The sequence below is a fragment of the Choristoneura fumiferana genome, chromosome 11 (genome assembly GCF_025370935.1).
Source record: "Choristoneura fumiferana chromosome 11, NRCan_CFum_1, whole genome shotgun sequence".
In the NCBI taxonomy this organism is placed as follows: domain Eukaryota; kingdom Metazoa; phylum Arthropoda; class Insecta; order Lepidoptera; family Tortricidae; genus Choristoneura; species Choristoneura fumiferana.
The window spans coordinates 11,260,465-11,283,068 of NC_133482.1; the positions used below are offsets into that span (position 1 = coordinate 11,260,465).

A 22,604-nucleotide genomic window follows, 5' to 3' on the forward strand; every position below is an offset into this window, starting at 1 on the left:
TGCTCTCATTGTGTGGCGCCGCACCGGTTCCTTGTTCTGGAATGATAACCGGATTGAACATGATGACATATTCGTTTTGAATATATAACAATCAATATTTACGCATTGACCATTTCTATGAATTCATCTCTCAGTCAAATAAAATCGCACTCGACATTATCCTGACTGACTTTGGTAGGTATACCTGTTTTTTTCCTTAAGCACTCGTTTCATTGCAGACACCATTTTCCTTAAAACTGATTAGACATAAAATAATAAACACCTAAATGTCTGATTGATTTATGAGGTACGTACAGTGGGGTACGGAAACCTTTGTCAGTTATTAAATTAATCTTCCAATATATAAAATTCTCGTGTCACAGTGTTTGTGACCCCGAAACGGCTTGAACTTTTTTTTTTTTTTTTATATATTCGGTAGGTCTGAGAATAGGACGTAAACTATTTTTCATACTTCTACGCGGACACTTTCTTTATAAAGTCATAGACTCTGTCTGTTTTGAAACCAAAGTACTAAGTAGACAAGTGCATATTTATAAAATTATACTTACTGAACATGATAACAAGGGTCAAAACATTATACACCTTTAACATATATCTAGTTTCATATCAATACCAAACCTTTTTAATAAACAACTTCGTGTCATAAGAATTTCAATCAAATATGTTCTATTTAATTATCAGTGTTTGTCAGGGCCAATATTTTCTGTTGTAATTTTTGCACCAATAATAACTCTGCATCGTATTTCATTTTATGATGCCGAGGAATTTAAATAGCCATGAAAGAGCTGCAATTTTCGCTCAGCATGAAGCTGGCTATAACATGAAAGAAATATCATTAAATCTTAATATTACGAGAGACACTGTAAGGTTCTGGATTAGGAGACATGCGGAAGAGGGTAGTCTGCTGATTACCGACATAATAATATGCTCTCGCCTTGTCAGCTCATTGCCAACGCGACTGCAATCCGTGATTGATGCGAATGGCGGATATACTCGTTTTAGATTATGTTTAATTTAAAAGAAAATTCCGTAGTGACTCATTTATTTGAAATATGTAAAACATCAATACAAAATATGGACATAAACAAGACTATCTAACTTTATAAGGTTGACCTGTCACAAACAGTCCGATTAACCTGTTATTGCAAATGCCAATGTGATATTTCTGTTTCGTTTGAAATTTTACTTTGGCAGGCAATCAATATAATTGGCTCGGTGCAAGCAAAATGTCGACTTCAAGGTGACGAACTTTTTCTTACTCACACTGTACTTTGTTGTTTTAAACGTTTTTATTTGATATTCACTTCCTCATGATGGCTTTGAGTCTGGTGTTAATTAATAGTGTCGAGGAACTATGACATCATAAAAATTACCTTAACATTGTAAGACCGCATGCCTTCGCTGATGTACGTAATTTCTGTAGTTACGAAAACCTGTAATGGTTACAACTGTAAATCGACAGCAGAGTCACGTAGTCACAGCGCAACTCGAAATTGGGGGTGGGGCAAAAGGGTCAACGGACGCAGAACGTCTGCATCCGGCCACAATAGCACAACGATTTGCAACTCGCGAGCTGCATCTTGCACGGCGTTACGATTGGCCAGCGAGTGAACTGGCCAATTAGAACACTTGACACTAAACTTATCGCCTATCCCGCTTTGGAAAATTTCATCGAATGGTTGCTCTAGAATATTCCAAAGTGTTAATAATCAGTTAAGGAAAAGAGTTGATTACGGTGAAAGTTACCAGGACTGGAGGGGGATTAGAAATTGCTATTCTAATGTGATTTCTGAGACACCCCAAAAGTCAGCACAGCATCATAACATAACAGTATTAGTTAAGGTCTAAATCAATATAGAGTATAGAGCAACTAAGTGCGACATTGCTCGTGTCACGTATGCCCAAACTTGCAAGCATCGAACTTCCGACTACACTCATAGACTCACGTAGACCCTCTTTACGTGTTCGTGAATCAGCACTGCTCCATGTAAGACGGGATTATATTAGGCAATAGTTAATTTGATGGTAACATTAAAATTAACATCGTGATCTGCTTGTATGCAGTTTCCTTCGTTTGTTTATTTATCCATCTGCTCTATAAACTTATCTATCGCTTAGGTCGGAATTCTTTTAATGATAATTTATATCATACCAATTGATTTTTATTTCATACTACCTGTGCCCGCAATTTGGTCTGCGAAGAATTTGTTTACGCTATCACTTAATCTTTTAAATATTTCGAGATAATAACTGTCCTATATCCTTCCCAGCGTCTTGAGTTATGCATACCAAATCCATCTAAACATATTCATTGGTTTAGTAGTTTAGTATGACGTAAAGAGGTGGAGGGAGATAAGCAAGTCATTTTCACATCTTTCTTACAAATATTATAAACGCGAAATTTTGTATGGAATTCGGGATGGATTTTTTGATGTTTGTTACTCTTTCACGCAAAAACTACTTAACGGATTTGGATGAAATTTGGCGTACAGGTAATATATACCCTGGATTAATATATAGGCTACTTTTTATCCCGAAATAATTTATGGTTCCAGTCGGATCAAAAAAGGTTTAAGCTACATACCAATTCTGCGTGAGCGAAGCCGCGGGCAAAAGCTTGTTTATAATATTATATTAGTAAGGTTTGAGTTGGATATCAATTTCAAGTTATTATCGTCATCGAAATTTAGTCGTATATTTGCAATGTTTTTTTATTGTTTTGTTAAAATCCGGTTTTACTTTATTACTCGTATCTGCTTAAAAAAATCACAACTAGCACACATTTACGCTAAATGGATAACTACTGATTGGCACCTTCTCGATTATTTCGGTGTCCGTACACTATAGGATATAGTGTAATTATTTTTTAGTCATCTACAATTTCATCATTACGGAATATGCCAAATCATTTCAAAGTTGTGCAATAACTCGCGCATGCCTCCTGTGCCCGACGCCAGTAACTAAGAATCAGTCAGCTCCGCTACATAGAATTGAAGACTCCAAGGAATCTTGTGTGGATCTGACTATCTCCAGGTACTTTTTTACATTAGTTTTATCTGTAGAAGTTGAATCATCGTAGTTAGTTTATCAATTATTACATAAAGTGCAATTTTTATCAAGAACTGAGTTATTTATCAAATTTGTTCAAGTTTATTCAAAATATTACACCATTATCCATACTTTCATACTATATTACTATATAATATATATTACTATACAATATTATAAATGCGAGAGTAACTCTGTCTGTCTGTCTGTCTGTTACGCTTTCAAGCCTAAACCGCCGAACCGATTTTGATGAAATTTGGTACAAGGATAGAATAGACTTTGGGAAAGAACATAGGCTACCTTTTATCGCGAAAAAGAGGCTTTAAGTGGTTAAAATAGGGGATGAAAGTTTATATGGTGGAAGTTCGTCGCTGTCGAAGATAAAACCATGAAACTTGACATTTAAGCACTTAATAAGTAATAAGTCGACAATTGTTTGAGCTTTTTTGAAAATTCGACCTTTGAAGGGATGAAAGTTTATATGGAAGGTCGTCATTATCGAAGATAAATCGATGAATCTTTATTAAACTTGCCATTTCGGCACGTGAAAAGAGATAAATAGATATTTGTTCGCACGTTTTTTTTTTTAATTCTTCCTGTGAGGTGGTGAAATAGGGGATGACAATTTATATGGAAGATCGTCATTGTCGAAGATAAATCGATGGTTCTTTATAAAACTTGGCATTTGGGTACGTATAAGAAATGAATAGATATTTGTTCAAGCGTTTCTGAAAATTTTCCCTGCGATGTTAGCAGAGGGGATGATTCAGTGTTAGCAGAGCCTTCTAAGTTCATAAGCAAAATGTACGCATGTGAGGTCATTTTAGATAGACAGTTAGACATGAAAAATTATGATTTTTCAGATTTTTCTGATTTATTGTGCTATAAGAGCAAAACCTTTATGCAAAATTCCAAGTTTCTAGGACAGCCGGAAGTAGGTATACCCTATAGCTTTTTCTGTTAAGGCGATTTGTATGGAATTAGAATTGCTTTTTCCACAGCTTTCGGGACTATTGACCTGAGTATAGGGTTTTAATTTCAACTCGAAACCTATAGTCCGCGCGTTTACGAGATAAAGAGAGACAGACAGACAGACAGACGGACGGACGGACAGCAAAGTAATCCTATAAGGGTTCCATATTTTTTCTTTCGAGGTACGGAACCCTAAAAAACATTTGTTGAAAATATGGGGATGAAAGTTCTTAAGGAATTCCAAACCAATTTACTATATCTATCGGAAATATGTGTAGCTATGCTTAGTAAAAATGCCGTCTTAATTATAATCCTACTCTCCTAACTTACAATAAATGACGTAAGGTGTTAAGAGTTCACTATGAAGAATTAGTCCTTTTGAGTTGGCAGGGTAGAATACATGTCGTATTGCTAAATTGTGGCTACCCGCAAAATATTTATGTTTTACCAAAGAACATCAGATGAATTGATGGATGGAAGAAAAACAAAAAAAGTAGTTTATATTTATAGCAATGTATTAAAATAGGTTGTTTTCGGTAAACCGTAGAAGTTTCTATGTACTATTATTGGCAGAATAGGTATCCTAAATAAATTAAATACTTTCCAAAGTTACTTTTCCACGCGGACGAAGTCGCGGGAAAAAGCTAGTTACTTTATACCTTACGCGATAATCGCAGTGTAGCTTCGATTTGCCGTGTTTATTGCAATTTAAGTGCTTATTTCTGCTATCGATCGCATAGCCGTTTAAAAATCGCTTTGGGCTTAATACCAAATTGTCAAATTACCATGGGCTCATCATAGTACCTAAATGTCATAGTGTCTCATTCTTAAAATTAAAGAAATTCATTATGACTTTGACCTAAAACGTCATATTCTCTAAATACCTAAAGATTGAAATGCGCAATTCCTTCAAATACCAAATGACTGAAATGACAAAATAACTCAAACTCAAACCGAAAACACCTAAATGGCAAAATGCCTAATTTTTTTTGTGTCCAAAAATAACCGTCGCGCCAGTAAAACGAAGATTCATCTTATGTAAAAATTGACAATCTCAGTGTAATCAAATTTAGGTATTTTGACATATGGTTGTTTTAAGCATATGTTGTTTTGCCATAAAAGTGTTTTGAAGTTTAGGCATTATGAGACTAAAGGTATTTTTAAATTCGGCCATGTTAAGGTTCCGGTGTTTTAAGAAAAAAAAATAGGCATTCTGCAATTTAGTTATTTAGGTGTTTTGAGGTCTGGGAATATTGATAAAGAGGTAAAATAAAATTTAGTAGTTGTAAGCCCAAAGCTAAAAATCCAGTCACGTCAACTTTAGATTGTCTAGCGGTAGTCCATTAGAGCTCGGTTTTTAGTTACGCGGCTGAATTGTGGAACAGCGCGGCTTCTCGTCGTGCGTATCAGGTGTCGGCGTTTCGTGACGGCTTGATGGATTGGTAAATCGCAGTGTTGTTATAGAGTTGCCAATACATAGTCTGTTTTAGGTAAATCTGACTTCACAATCAGATGCAGCTGTCAAGGAGTTTATAGATAAAGTTGTAAGAAGAAAAGACAATAATCATTTAATTAAATAAAGAAAGTTGATGCTACAGATAGTGGTTTTATCTTTGAATAACAGCAATGCAATGAAAATAGTGGTGTAGTATGTAGTTCCTTATTATGTACATTTCCCGATTGAAACCAACATAAAATTTGTATAAAATGATGCTTATTCTATGTAACTTCCTAGGTGCCTAGTAATGTGCTATTAGGCCTATTCGTTTGTTAAATATACTCGTAGAAAGATGTAACTATGTACTTGGTAATTATTAGTTGAACACGAGTTAATCTCTTTACGGTAGATAATTGATTGTAACATAAGACAGTAATTAACGGATGTTTATTTACTCTTAATCTTCGACACTACAATTACGTTCAATATAATAAATATGAAAGTTAGTCGAATTGTGAATGCGTTAACAGTTGGTATGCTTCCGATCCTATTAATATTAAAAAATGAAGGTAAACAAGGCCATGAAGGAACTCATGAAGGATATTGATTCGGTATTTTAGGCACGGAATTGTTAGCCGTCATGGTGTTCTTATTAATAATTTGAGCAGCGCACCTAATGATCGGCGTCTCGATTTTTTCCATCGTGAATGGGAACAACTGTCTTTATTTTATTAGCTAATAAACCTACACTTTGTTGTTTTCGCGGTCGCTCGAAAATATTTTGATCATGGTTCCCTTTTTATTTTGCAGACATTTCTTAACAGCTTCTATTTTTTATTCAATGTTTTATTTTTCCGGAAATCTTTGGCCCTTGCCCAATGGACAGGCGATTTCTCTCAGTCACACACAATAAACTGAAAAGGTACGAAAACACATAGATAATCCGCCGAATAAAAAATATTTTCAGAATGTTTATACATATACAATTTATTGAGTCTGTAGGAATTCCAAATCATTGTTATATTTTCTTGTTTTTTTTCTTATTCTTGAAATTGTTTAAAGGGTGTTTAGCCGTTTACTCTGTACGTTTAAAGTTTGTTAAGAACTGTTAGTTTTGGAATCTTGTAGCAAAATAGAAGTTTCAATATTTCTGACAATTTGGATTTCCTACGTAATTCAATTCAATGTGTGTATGAAGTAAAATCTTTATTTAGGTATTTTAAAACCATGTAATGAAGTTACTCGTTAATATGATCGTGACCACTTTATCTATTTCAATAATAACCATACTTCGTAGGTATGCTTAATTTCATGTGTTTGTTTACATCAATATGTTTACTCAAAGAATCATAGATATGAGCATTAGATTATAACATCACGATAGGCAGATGCGTTTGCTTCGAATAATAAATCGCGATCAATCGATGATTGTTGACTAATCCATAAATTAACCTATCATTGATCTCACTATGGTCCCTAGTTCTCGCTTTTTTACTCAAAGTTGAGTTACTGAGTTAGCGACCGGAAAGATGGAATTTTTTGAGAAATCCTTTATACTTAATCTTATCAAATCATCTTGCTTTTATCGGGGGTTTATTGCATGAAAATATAAGCTGCTTGAAAAAAAAAACATCTACATTTAGGTTACACTGAGCTGCTTGTTTGCTCCATTTCTGAGCTGGGTTCAACGACACCTCGAGGAGATTCTGTCACTAAAATAACTCCTTTCGACGCGATCCTGGTTTAAATTTAGGTATTTACAGTATCCTATGTGACAGCTGAAACAATTTAGAATATTATGATGGTTGGACAAGCTGACTAAGAATAACAACTCTCTTCCTGCTTGCATTAATAGAAATAATTTTATGAAGGTAGTATCGTATATCGTTGAACATTTACAAGCCATAAGCATGAGTTTAGTTACAATATAAGATCGAACGTGAAAGTCTTCTCGCACTGAGAAAACCAAGAAGTAACTAGCGGCGTTTTGCAAGTTGCCAATAGGTTAGCAACCATAACTAGGTAATAAAATAAATGTAAATTTAAGATAGCAGTAAACCCCTGCCGTGAGTATCACTCGATCGCAAGTGATACCGCGTCAATCCGGCCATGATCACACCACCACGGTGCGCGGACCGGTTATCGCGTCGCGTGGCCGTCGAATGAACGGGCGGTCCTCAAAATTTATCGTCAGGTTAGTAATCGCGACGTAATGATAGTAGGATCACACGGTGCGGCTGTGCTGTGCGGTTACACCATCCACTTCAATATGGCACCGCAAACAATAGATTATCAGCCTTATATCATCGGTTATAAGACGGCGCACCGTGTCAATGGATAACGAATAGCAAGCAGGAGCGCGTCGAGTGCGCCGCCGCCGGTTTGCTGAGAGCCATTCGCGCCACGGACTCCGCCGGAACAACAACCGCACGCCCGCCCGTTCCGTTACACTCCGACATCCGCGGATACGATCAGCTGTTCCGATAGTAACCTAGCACCACGCGTGCTCACCGGTGAAAACCAACACTGATAATATTGTTTAACAACACGTCTGCAACATCTTCAGCCAACATGGTAAGACAGTGACAGTGAAACAGTGAACAAAGTGGATGTTGCGTGGAGTTCTGCGAGTGCTAATATGCATTGGCTATCGTGCGTTTCAAGTAATCGTTTACAGTAAACGTGATAAAAGTTAAATCAGTTAGTTGCTAACATAACAAACACTGACAGATAAGAATAATAGATCGGTTGCTCATTGAAAACATAGCTTATCGTCGGCCTAATTCGTTAACCTGCTAAGTCCACTTTTGGGCGAAAATTACTTTTCACACTGACAAGTTATATAATATATATATATATATATATAACTTGTCAGTATTCTGTTGCCAATACCTAAACTGAAACATAATATATTTAAACTGTTTTTCGCGACGATTAGCCGCATGCCAAGCGTAACTTTTGCTTCAGAGTAAGTTCAATTCACTAGTTTTTTTTCTGCTTTTAAAATGTTTGCAGTGTTTATTTAGTCTGTAACTGTAACAGTTCTGCAACATTGTTTAGTCGCGTTACATTGATGCATTTAAAGAGCATCGCTGCGTTTGCGTTTGCGCCTCGAATGATGTGTGTTGTTTGCGAGAAGCCGCTAAAATTAGCGACCCCCGCCCCGCAGGCCCCGCTGCGTTACATAACCGCGCTGTGGCCTTGACTCCCGCGCAACTTGTCGAGCCACGCCAGTGGCAGACAGATGCGTTTGCTTCGAATAATAAATCGCGATCAATCGATGATTGTTGACTAATCCATAAATTAACCTATCATTGATCTCACTATGGTCCCTAGTTCTCGCTTTTTTACACAAAGTTGAGTTACTGAGTTAGCGACCGGAAAGATGGAATTTTTTGAGAAATCCTTTATACTTAATCTTATCAAATCATCTTGCTTTTATCGGGGGTTTATTGCATGAAAATATAAGCTGCTTGAAAAAAAAAAACATCTACATTTCCACAAATGTCTCCAAAAACGCGATTTATAGTAAATACTTAGTGCCTATATTTAAATTTCTGAACAAGCAAAATAATTTCAATTGTAACTAGAAATACAGATCTTGGTGTCGTTTTTTGTTTTTGTCTCGTAATTTTTAGCAATTTTGCTTCTCGTGCTATTAAGCATGTAGTGTAAAGTTATCAATAAGAAACTAATCTTATCAGCATCGACCTTCAAATACTTTCCTAAATCGTTGCGTGCGGTTATCAGTCATGGCATACTGTCTGGCTGCGGGTGATTCTGTTTATATCATCGTTAAATATCTTTTATCACACGCTATCGTAACTAAATCTTAATATTGCTATAATTTTCCATTGCATACTGACTGATTTAATTACACCTAAATGAAACATTGTTGTATGTTTTCAGAGAGCCAGTAACTACAAATAGTTTTACAACATTTCCAAACATAGGTATATCTAACCGTAGCTCTGCAAAATGATTAAGCGGTCGCTAGTTAACGTCTCCAATTGAACTAATTTGGTTTTACAGTAACGCTGATTTAGTTAGACTCGAGACGGCTGATGTCACGTCCTCGATTTGGCAGATGTAACTTTTGAATTACGTTGCCCCCTGAATTGAACATTACAACCGGATCACGGCCAAGGTCAACGCCAAACAGCTGCCCTAGTGCTTTCACATCCGAATCTTTTCTATATTCGCAATCATCGCGAAAGCCAAACATTCTTAAATTTTACTCCGTCTTTACTTTTGTTTAACGCCGCATCATTGCCAAATTACATTCTTCGGTCTATTTTTATTATGCAGTAGCATTTGGGGTAGGCCAGTCGAGATGGAACGTTGGATTGGAATTTCTTAAACTGGCAATCGATACGAGGCCCACGCGTGTTGGTGCTGCGCGCGCATACACTTTCACTACACTCTTGGTGAATGGCCGCTCGTGGAGAGCGAGGGAGCCTCGCGCCGAGGGTGGCTGCTGCAAGGTCGTTTCCAAGGCCGAACTTACTACCGTACCCTTATCTCACTCTCCCCGATTTTTCACCAATCAAGCCGTCTTGCTCAAACAAATCACGTTCGAAAGTAGCACGTAAATGCAGTGACCAAAATAAATAAAACACTCCCTTTTACGGCCTGCCGTCTAGCCTGCGATGAATCAACGATTTTGGGAATTGTTATAATGTTACGTTAGGACTAATTAAGTTGGTTGTAACAGAAATTTAAACCAGTGTAAATAAACATTATAGATGAATCGTGGGCGCTTTATTACGTGAGAGACTTATAATTTGAAAATCACCAAGATTTTTTGATTCAGACGTTTTGTTAGTTAACCTGCGGATTGCGGCGGCTTTTTTGTATATCAATTGAAGTTGTGAACATTATATTGCCCGTCGATAGTTCAAAGTAGTTTTCCATATTGCAGAGGATATCACTCAGGTCAAAACTAAACCTTAGATGCTTGTCAACAACATTTTATCTTATTTATAGTTACGACATTAGCGTATTTATATCGGCTATCAGTTCTAGTTGTGCTTATTGACGCAAACGTTTATGGACCATCCGCGGGTCATCTGCGCTGCTGATCTGCCATTTATTAATTAATGCTTTGCAATATTATCAGTCATTATCATGTTTTATCAGGTACAGTAATGATTTACTACATTCATACAAGCGCCGGATCTCGTGCAGTGCGCACGCGTCTCGCTTCCTGTCTTGAGTTATTCAAAAAGTTAAATTGCCTTTAATACTCTTTAAGCAAATTAAACTCTTAATAACTTTAAGCCTTTGACTTTGAAATTAATCAAGTCTTACATTCCATTTAAGGCTTCTACCGTTAAACTGAAATATAATAATCGAAGATTATATTGTAAGTATAATATAGATGTGTACTTTATTATCAGCTGTCCTGAGTGGAAAAAGAGATAACAGTTGTAATTCATCTAATAATACTTTGTTTAACTTTACGATATTGACTAATTTCATGCACTCATTTAGGTAAACTTAAATAATGAACATGCGTAGTGGTATCATCTTGTGGAGTTGACTGAAGACTTTACTGACTTTAAGTATAGTATTTCTAATTAGAAACTTTATTCATTTCTACAAATTACTAAATTGTTTTAATTTCTTTTAAGGTTTAGAAGAAGCATTTGAAGTTTAATAGTCACCATTTGCATCGTTTATTTATACACTTCGCATAGAACTCGTCCGTACTTCAACCTTGAGCATTGTTAAATGATTTGCCATAATGGCGCATCTCTATATCGCTGCACCATTTGACTATAAGTACTATTTTTATAGGTACATATACGCATCCTCTTCACACTTCCTAGCAACTTCTCCACATATGCAAAAACAATTAACATTGAAATGTTTGGGTTTACGTTGTCTAATAGCCGTGTAACGTGTATTATCGTTGGTATTGCTCTCGTATAACTCCCACACATCCACGTATGTTCTAGATAGACAATGTCTGCCCTCAGGGCAGTTATTTTGCATTGTTTTGTTTTGTTGACAGCGGTATCGAGTTCAAAGATGAGGTGTTCTCCACACACCAGCTGCAGCATGCGGACCTGAAACCCAAGGTGACACCTGCGCCTGTGTCCGTGCCAGTGCCCGTGCCCGTGCCGATCACTGCTCCATTCGAAGCAGCAGCCAACGGCGCTATAGTCTCTGTAGTACCTTCTACAAACCAAATATTTGCACCGAGAAAGAAAGACATGAACAAAGGCTATCTCATGTTCTCCCAAGACGACGAGGGACTAACAAGTGAGTGGCGTTGGAACTTCCACAGCTTAGGTAGACGTTGTAAGCTTTTGTGATGTCCTTTTTGTGGTACTTACATACTTATGGTTCCTTATAACATCTGAATGTGTTTTCAGTGCTTAAAGACGAGCCCAACGAAGAGGATCTCACTCATCTGGCACCCACGGCCGGTGACACATGTATCCCACTTGAGAACAGTCCATTCGACATGTTCGATGATTTCATATTGAGCGACAACTACTGCAGTCTATTAGGCGACGACCTGGCAAATTCTCCCGTCGACTCATTGACAGCCGATTCCCTTTTACTGTCTTCGCCTGAACCACACGTAAGTTCTCAATACTTATTTACTTCTCAATTAATTACGACATTCTTGTAGAAAGTTTACTAATGCGCTATTTGTTTCAGGAAAGTGATTCATCTTGCGAACAATCATCATTGTTGACAGAGTTATCATTGGATCCTTTAGACAGTGGAAGGTCAGATAACAGTATCGACGATGGCCACTCACCTTTTATCCCGATCGCTGACGAGTTGCCAGTACTTGAACCGGCGGTTATGTGGGGAGCATTGCCCGACAATGTTAGCATGGCCAGACCGCAGCCATCGGAAGCACAGAATGCTTCACCGGCACCGGCGCTCCAGCGTTTACTAGCGGCGCCCCCCACTGGTCCGCCGCCACAAGATCTCATTACAAGCATATACTCGGATCAAGGTAGCTGAAATACATCGAATATTTTTTATTGCGAAGATAGCTATGCTCCTATGTGTTTTGACTATAACTATTGTTTTAGGTCTTATACCAAGCAGAAGCGTTCCATCATGGGAAACGGGAGTGAAGAGAGTGATGAAGCAAGAGGAGGAACCGAAGGCGAAGCGCGTGAAGCGTAGTCCATCGCCAGTAGCCGCGCGGCCGGCAGGCACGGCGCCGTCGTCCAGTGTCCTCATGAACCTCCTGGTGAGCGGCTGCGACGTCGACGCAGGCTACATCTGCATGGTGCAGTGCCGGCCCCGACCAAAAATCAAGGCCTGAGCCTTGTTCCACGACAAACAATGAACTGTGATAAAGCTCGTCCAGTGTTCAGTCGATAGTTGCGAGATGCCCTGGTCTTTTGCCACGCCATGAGGCTCTGGTCAAATACGAAATTTTTATATTTCATTTACCACTTTAAAATTTGATAGAAATCTTAATCAATCACGGTACAATATCCAATCTTATAAGCCTAACTGGGCATTGAATTGTGGCACAAAGTGCACCTCCGGTCAGATTAAAGTTTGCGATGGCACGTTAGACGTCCCAAGCGCCGGGCGAACAGTGTCGTAAGCATTCGGCGGGTTAGTCTAGTAATCTTCCACAGACTTGCAATATTGTGCTTTGGCCCGAGGGCGTTAAAGAGACTCAGTTTTAGTTGATATGTATATAATGGTGTAAGTTTTAAAGCAATGGTTCGTTTTAGTCTTAGTGGTTAAGTTAACGTGCGCATATCTTGGTGGTTACGTGATGAAGTGTTGATTCGTTCCTAGTTCCTAGTTTAGTTACCGTGGTTGGGCGCTGTCTGCCGCACAGTCTTATGTTCGTATTACGAACCGAGTCAATACTAATTGTAGATTTATAACTTTCGCAAGTTAAGCTATTTATTTATTACTGTTAGTTAAATAAGTTATCGTTATCTAATTATAGATAATGTTTTTTTACAACGAGGTATTTCGACCGAATCGTTTGAATTCAATCGAATCGATCGTCTTTTTTAGCGATATGGTTGTTTCGTTTAGCGTTTTTTTTTATTTTCAATGTCTATAATAGCTCTAGTAGTTTTAGGCAGTTTTCGAACATTTAGCCGATTGTATGATGATTACTGTTCCCACTGCCAAATGATACAAAGTACAATTTAGGACACATTACACATACTTGTTTGGATATCTATGTCATTTTGGGTTAAGGATATAATGTACAAACATTAGTGTAATTTTTTGGGTATATACATAGTATTTTTGCGAATAATGTGTATTTTGGTTTCATGAATCTTTGGCATCTTTAGATATTGTTTTACCACTGTTGAATGTCATACAAGTTTCAATTAATTTGAGATGATTGTATGACAGTCAGCACCAGCCTAGGAGATAGAGAATACTCGAAATGTAGCGCTTGGCATTTTCATCGACTTAACAAATTTTAAGAAAACATATATGTGTAGACATTTTGAACAAATCTATCATCGTTGTTATAAAATAACTCTATGGTCAAACTGGACGATGTGTTAGAGGAATATTATATTTTTCTCGATTTAATAAATAAAATATATGCCCAGAGTAATTGACAGAAATGCCATATATAATGAAAAATAAATGAAGAGTAATACTTAAAAAGGTGCAAGTTGATTTTATTACCCTCCCCATCCTTCAATCCTTCATTCAGCATCGGCTTTAACTAAATGTTCTGAAATATTCACTACCAGTTAAAAAAATGAACTAGGTAGGTACAAAGGAAAACGAATAATATATAATACCTAACAGCTTTTTTTAATCAAGTTGAACTGATATAATTTCCTGATTTAAAAGTTTATCCACCCCATGGATGGCTAAGACATTAGGTACCCAAGTACAATATTAAAAAGCTTTCCCACATTTCTTTCTTAACAATTTTAAATATAAATCTCGTTTTTATCGCAAACAAAAAAAACGTCGGAGACTGTGGTATAATTTGAAATTCTTGACCTATTAGGTACTAGGTAACTACAATTTATTAATTCTCTTTATTCATAAAAAGTAACAAATCAGCTGTAACTAAAATTAATTTACTCTTTCTCTGCTAAAAGCAGACGTTAATCGGACAGAAAAAGACAAAAAATGATAAAGTACGTTAAATGTTAAAATCTTAACAAGCTTTTATGAAATAAACGGGGTAAAAATGCATTATGTCTGACACACGGTCATTGAATCAATATAAAATAATCCAGATATGGCTAGGTAGTTTAGCTTGAAGTTCACAGGTACCGACATAATGTAAAGCAGAAATCTCCCTCACATATATGAACTTTATACGACTGGAACATTACATTTTACGGTAAGGGTACAAAATACTGCCTAGCAATTATGTTTTTGCTAAAGGGGTGAATTCATAAATTTATATCAAATGCAAGACACTATTACGGCTCTGAGGGAGCCTTCTCATACCAACGTAACATGTGATAATAAAGGCTACAGAACAAATGAAAATTGTTTTTTACCCAGTCAGTTAGGCTTGCTTGCCCTACGTCCATTCCCAGAGTAATCGGATCGAAAAGTTTTTTCATCAGTCGGACACCAGCTGCTAGTAAAGTCATACTAAGTTATCTGGAATCTTCCGTTAATATTTTTAATATTATCTACGAAGTCACTTAATAAGCAATATAAAATTTCTGACAACATCAAATTAAAATGTTCACGTTCCCCAGACTCGCCAGGTTTATTTACGGCCCAATAAACTTTTTTGATTTGTTGGTTTGTAATTTTGAGGGTAGTTGTTAAAAGAAACAATCCTTTCAGCTGCCCCGGGGAGCGTTGTGGGCCCTGCAGATAGCATTGTAGTAAAAAGGGCATTGACGCCTGAAATTCTGGCTGGCTTTCGGCCCTTTTTTATGCCGACAGTGCTCTTTTACAACCACATATTTACTACGCAACACTTAACATCGTTTCAGTTTGTTTTGCCGAGAGCCGAGATAGCATATACGTACCTACTTAATATAGCTAACTCGAAAGTTATTGGTTGATAACTTAATAGTTATCTATTATTACGATGTAGATGTTCAAATGAGCCCCCTTAGTGATACAGTACTTCGCACTATGAGAAAAGTTACGCCATTGCGATGACGAAAGTTGTGAAGTAATTAAACTGATTAACTATAGGCTTGCGTATCTCTTTCATCGGAATCTTTTAAATTAAGAGAATGGCTCGACCAGCCGATAAGGGATTCCGCAATCCGTAGTACGCAGTCGAATCCCAAGGGAGTGATAGAAATAAGCCCAGCAGAAAGCGGCAGTTACTACGCTGCGGGTGCTTAAAGCCATTACTGCCTTACCTACATAGTATGCTATATGCTGCTAAATCAGTTTATTGGGCTTGTATGGTAGGTACCTACTGTTTGCTAGTCTTTGATTAAATGGGGATTTGTTGCTACCCTCTGTAACCTTGAAGGCTCAATGGATAATTTGCCGTAATGTAGATATAAAAATGATTGCAATTAAGCTATATATTAGTCTATCCTTTTTCCTTCTCATACTATAAAATGACTTAAATTCACAACGCGTCGTAAAGCTGATGGTTATATTATTTGAAGATTCAAACGTACGCCAACATAAAATTTGATTGCTAGTGGCATAGATCTATTTATTATGATTATTTAATACTAATACTGATATTTCGTAATGTAGATTAGAGAATACCGCTAATTTTATTACGCTTTTAGAAAGAAGCATTAAATATATTAGGATGTAGAATGAAATAACAAGACTTATTGGAAAATGTAGGATATGTACAGCAGAAACAAAGCTATAATAGACTGACTGTAGACTTAAAATATAAATTAGCACCGTTTTAATGGCGTCTTTATACCTAATAGAATTGTTCTCGTATTTCTCATCAACTTCATAAAATTGGATTACATTTTCCTAAATAACAGGCCTAAGATTGCTTGGCCGCTCGGGGCTTAGAAGATAAAAAAAGCCTAGAATTGAAGAGGTTGACTGACTATTATAATGATAAAATCTAGACTGTTCTTAGCGGACAGCTACCTACGTCCAATCGTGTTCTAAGTATGCTCTATTGGGTCGCGTAGTTAGTTTAATAGAAACAAACACATTTGTAACGAATGTGGACATCAGAATCTGTGTCAATGGTTAAATACCAAGCAACCATCGTATATAGGTAACTAAAACGCACTAATAAAACGCTTTTTGTTAAAACAACTATTGTGATAGCTTACGTCTTTGTGATAATTAACTTGCTGATAGATACAATCGATTGTTCTTACTGTGACTTGCGCTCGTTGTGTTATGTCGAATTATGCTAATAACAGTAACTCTTACAGTGAGTGAATATTTTCAGAACCAAGGTTAAAGCCGATACTGCCCGCCTTCTTTCTTTGTCTATCAATAACATGCACCTTTGTTACTCTTCTTGTAGTTCTAATAACAACATATTTGGCTAGGTATTGAAGGTTAACTATTTTGAATTTTATACTTTACCAGTAATTTTTACGCGCTAACTTGGAATATTTGAAAGCTAATCTACCTTCTTATGCATTACAGGATCTCCAGCAGGCAGCGATGCAGCAGATGAAACCAATGGTCAACCAGTACAAGATGCTCCGGAACCAAGACCTACCTCATGCTCAAACTATCCCGGTACCCGTAATAAACCTGATGCAGTCGAGAAACAAACCGATTCCGAACTCTAACCTAATCCCGAGCGGAAATATCATACCGATACGTAGTAGCGTCAGTAATCCAATGTCTCCGTTGAGTCTAAATGTCGGGAGCCCCATGTACTCTTTACCATCGAGTCCCAATACGTGTTACAGTCCGGCCATGAGCCCGGCTTACAGGGAGCGCGTTCTCAGCCCGTACTCTACACCCCAATCCATGTCACCAGTAGGGAGATACCCACAGATGTATAGCCCTGGTAGTAGACTCTTGTCCCCTATGGGAGTCATACATGGCAGCGACCCGTATCTGACCAACAAACTCCTAAGTCCCAGCTTCCCGCATCAACAGGCCGACACGATGATGGATACGAGCATGCCAATCACTTCGACGGACTTCTGGCCCGAATCGGAAATGATACAAGGCTCAAACGATCTGCTCACCGCATTCGATGACGTCAAGCTGTGCTAAACCTACAATGCTTTTCAAAAGTGGTTTCTCTTAAATTGTAGGCATGTATTTATACAGATTTCGATATCAAATATGACGCTATTATATTAAAAATATGATCACTGCCGGCCGAAATATATTTTTACAAGCGCATTCCTGACATGTGAGATGTCAGACATTTAATTTTCAGGCCTCGAATTTTTGTAGAAATCACTCTAGCGAAATGCAGGGTCGGAAAGGGTAGAAACAATAAAATGCCAAAAGGATTCCACGTAATTTTAACGTGTTACCAACCAGATTATATATTTTTACAAAGAGAACAAGTACAGTTGTTTTGTATATCGTCGAAATGAAATGTGAATTTCGTGGGGGTTAAAAGTGGAGTCCTGGCCGACGACGCAATAAAGTGACTTACTTACCGGAATAATGATTTGTAGGATTAAACAAATAAATAAGACGTACGTATATAATGTAGCATCGTTGAAAAGTAGTTTTTAGTTTAATTATAACGAGTGCCCGAAAAAGATATATTATATTTCATAATAATTCAAGATATACTTTAAAATTGTGCAAATAATAGTCCAGATGGCGAATCTAATATACCTTCCGCCGCCTAACTTTGCCTAAAAGTTTATTGCCCTGACTAGTACCACAAAAACTATAAAGGTATAATTCCAATAATTGAATAGGCACTATACCGTTAAGCTATTCGAACACAATCCGGGAGTAACGTTAAGACGTTGCATAAAAAAAATATCTCAAAAATACGTCAAAACTGAGTATTAAGTAATGAACTTTTAGGCAGATTTATTAGGCGCGTGGTGTAGAAGTTGCGCTGAAACCTTGGATTTTTATCATGTAAATGATAAATAATGTGATCGATTAATAAATTTCAAATTTCGGAATGATATGAACTCCATCCAAATTTAACATACATATTTAGTTAACACGAAGAAAATTGGCGTATTGTTTTAGAATCATTATATTCTCATTCATTTTTCAAAATTATTATTTTCCTGTTTTTACAATATCATTTGGAAATATATAAAATAAATAAAGATGTTTACTATGCCTTACGATTGCAATTGTCCCCTTGGATACACTTATCTGTTTTTTTTTCTTTTTGAGTAAAACAATCCTTAAATGAAGACGAGGTATGTATGAGCTTTTTAAAATTTTGACAAATTGAGTTAAAAAAAAGTTTGGCATAGTAATCACGTCTTAAGGTGATAAAACTTAAATTGTATGATCAAAATTATATACTCACTTAGAAAGTAAGAACTGTATTTTCTCGGACTATTAAATGACTTGGTATCAACACGATTTTATTTTATAATCGGTTTTCAATTGCTATCAACGATAAGCAATATAGGTAGCATTTCTCCATTCGAAGTGACCCGTTATTTTTGCTCGCGAGTATATCGTCTAAAACTTCTGTGTAGGCTCGAATAATGAATTTATTTATTTTTTCTAACACAAGCTACCATATAGTATTACATATAAGTATGTTGGGCCATTCTAGACCTGTATTGATTGCGCCCAATAATAAAGTACAATCTGTCGTTTACGTACATTCTGAGAAACATCGACAAAATGCAATGTAACATTTTCATCAAATCTCGTTGGTTATTTTTTAAGATTATTATAATTAAGATAAATATAGGCTTTAAGGTGGGATTGTTTTAGTTTTTTATATTTTATAGTTGACGTAAATCAGTTGAGAGGTAGTTAGGGGAGTTTGACAAATTCTGTTGAAAAAAATGTCCAAAATTATATTACTTATCATTGTTTTTTTTTATTTAAACACTTGTCGTGTTACCACAAAAACTTAGCTATCGTTAGAACATTTGCTTATGCGTACTCGTTTAATAGAGATCTATCATTTGTCCAACTAATACGTAGATATTTTAAGTTTTTGTGGTGAGAACGTGTTTGTAGATTCTTATTTTTTCATTCAAGTTTTTCAAAGCATTATCAAGCCATTAGCTAAAGGGCAACTTTTCGTATCTATTTTTATGAAAATACACATAATATATTTTTTCCCGATAAATTGACAACAATTTACGAAAGTTGATATACCGTATTTAGTGTTACCATGTTTTTGGTATTGAGTAAAAACTATAACAAAATAATTATAACGCATAAGCAAGCCAGAAGGCTAAAATATCTGTTTAATTTTAATACAATTTATAAAAAAAATACTATGGAACTTATTTAAATATACTTTAAGTTTTAATTTTAAAAATGTATGTAAGCTCAAAAGCCACAAAAGCATTATGAGCGTATTTGTGGTGAGGAGCTAATAATAGCTAATAAAACATACTGCCAATTTTCAGGTTTAACAAAATAACAACTAACGTGCAGTACTTGTATGTTTCAGGTTTCAATGACAATATTGTGATTGGACAACGTGATTTCCTATAGAAACTTGCATAGTGCATAAAGTAAAATAAAAAATTGATGTTGTTTAAGTTAGCCTGATCTAAATGAAAGTATATTTCCATTGGATTTTATCGAAGGAAAAAATATTATGCGTAATTGGACACTAAATAAGAACTACTCCGTTTTGAATTAACGTTGTTTATTATATAAAAAAAATACTTTAACAAAAATAACTTTGTTGTTTACAAATGTAATTAAACAGTCAAAATCAACAAACTTTTATATTTAGTACGCTAAACATAGCCAAATGAGATCAAATTAACTCAACAAATCTTAAAAAACTAGTTTTTTCAGTCTCAAAATTCAAGGTAAAGTTTAGTAAAAAGTTGGTACAATCACTATATATTTTCTAAAAGGTACCTTATCGTCGGTGGTAAAATGTTTAGTGATTATGAAGTGATATCATTTGAAAACGACTAATAACTTACGACTAATTTTAATAGTCTTAAATTAAGAACACTGTAGTATTAAAACTCTTACCAAAACCTATAATTTTGTCTCAACACACTAAATGATTAACGTATTTGAAAAGGTACCTTATTGTCGGACGTAAAATGTTTAGTGACATAGTTAAGAATAAGATCTAAAAAAATGCTTTTGATTTGTAGTTGTAACTATTAATCGTTATTATTATTACTATAAATCAACCTCTAAAGACCAGCAGGTGGTAGGACCTTGTGCAAGGTCCGCCCGGATTGCTACCACCATCTTGCTCGCTAATCCTGCCGTGAATAGCAGTGCTTGCATTGTTGTGTTTCGGCGTGGAGAGTAAGACAGCCGGTGAAATTACTGGCATTTGAGGTATCCCATCTTAGGCCTCTAGGTTGGCAACGCATCTGCAATCCCCCTGGTGTTGCAGGTGTCTAAGGGCGGTGGTAATTTCTTACCAGCAGGTCACCCACTTGCTCGTTTGCCATCCAGTCAAATAAAAAAAGACAAATTGGCGTAAATCGTCAATAAGGGCTTTATCACACTAGCAATTCGCGGGAGAGTTGAAAGCGAGGCAAGCGAGGTGCTGCGAGCGTATAAGTAACGATTTCGCCGCAAGCGCGCAACGATGTAGCTGCTGCGAGCGCATGGCGAGTTCGCTGCTTTAGCGCCAAAAACGCCATAGTGTACCTATGATAACTAAAGACAGCGTTCTTTGTGCTAGAGCAGCAACTGCAGCAAATGGTTACGCGCTCGACCCCGTTTCAGTTCGTATGACAATGCTAATTGTAATTAAGGAAGTACTGTAGACACTTTTGAGAATTGATTAAAAAATGCCAATTTCCATTCGGATGACTTATTTTATTGTGTTAGAATGATAGATATATTTGTTGCATGTATGTATATAGATATTATTGTAAATTCATTGTAAACTTTCAAATCATTGTTAGCACTTGTGCCATACCATACACCGTGTCTTCAACAATTGACAAGATTTCATATTTCTAAGAGTAATGACGTATTTGATTCTGATGATTATGAAAGACGCGCTGACATTTTAAAATTTCGCTACGATTATTAATTAATTTATACAAGCTTTCTAAAAGGCATAACTCCAAAACTACCACACAATAGATACCTTTCTTACTAGTCTTTAAAAAAAAAGATCACGTAAATCTGACGTAGATTTCAAAATTATGTCTCTGTCAAATTAAAATTTAGATCTGCTTATTAATTTAGAGTCCAAAAAGAAAAAATGTTTTTTTTTTAATTTTTTAAATATGGAGAAATAAATTATAATAAATATTTTCCCATGTTCAGGAGGAAACTTTTTATTCCTGTAGTAATTTACAGGGGTTAAAAAAATGAAATTTTGTCAATTGTTTTTCTGGGCTGTGAAGCTAGAATTCACAACTCTTAAGTATTTACTAATAATACCTACCTATTTGGCCTCATAGGCTTTTCTGGACCTCTAATGTTATTAACTTGTAAAAGCGGCCCTCTTTTTAAAAATGCAGGAAGTGAGTTGTCACATTTTGGAATTATATTTATATTGAATCAATTTTAAAGAAAATCAAATTATTTTATAAAATACTTGAGTATTTAGATATTAAATTTACTGTCTTTAATTGTTGTTTCAATTGTTACTAAAGGCCTTTAACTTTTACTGATAGCTTGAGACGTTTTTCGGAGGTGTTTGGTATGGCGTGTAAATAGCCAATTTTAAGGGGTGGCGGAAGACCGAGAGCCCGCTTGTGCCAAATGGAATTTCTAGCAGTGCAGAAGCACCTGGTTAGGGCTCCGGCCGATGATGATGAGCGCGGGGGTCTTGCGATGCGGGTGCGACGAATCTTCAGTCTTATTTAGGCGATGGGTTAATAACAAGACGTGAGCGGATAAAACATGTGTCATGAGTATTACGACAAGACTGACTAGACTGACAAGACAGTTCTTTTTTGTGCTAGAGAGCACCCCTGCACTGTATACGGCCTAAAATGGTTTTAGTGCGCGAACAGTGTTTCAGTTAGTATGTGTGTGTCTAATTCAGTAATTATAGATGTACAATATCTACAATCTTAGGTAAGGTTGCGAATATATGAGTTACTTACGCTGGTTAGCATTAGCGTATTTAATTTCTGTTATAGTCCATTCAGGATAAAAT

At 36.3% G+C, this 22,604-nt stretch overlaps 1 protein-coding gene across 4 annotated transcripts in view; it reads left to right on the forward strand.

The window, feature by feature from the left end:
* sima (HIF-1 transcription factor component sima) overlaps positions 1-19,360 on the forward strand; it is a 115,747-nt gene extending 96,387 nt beyond the window's left edge. For 3 of the 4 annotated variants that reach the window (XM_074094551.1, XM_074094548.1, XM_074094550.1), the window contains exons 8-12: positions 11,475-11,755; positions 11,839-12,050; positions 12,131-12,437; positions 12,517-12,680; positions 17,009-19,360. In XM_074094551.1, the coding sequence (XP_073950652.1) occupies positions 11,475-11,755; positions 11,839-12,050; positions 12,131-12,437; positions 12,517-12,680; positions 17,009-17,593 (1,549 nt within the window). In that variant the 3' untranslated portion in view covers positions 17,594-19,360. The remainder of the gene's footprint in view (positions 1-11,474; positions 11,756-11,838; positions 12,051-12,130; positions 12,438-12,516; positions 12,681-17,008) is intronic. The other variant, XM_074094549.1, reaches the window with a different exon arrangement.
* The last annotated feature ends 3,244 nt before the right edge of the window (positions 19,361-22,604 follow it).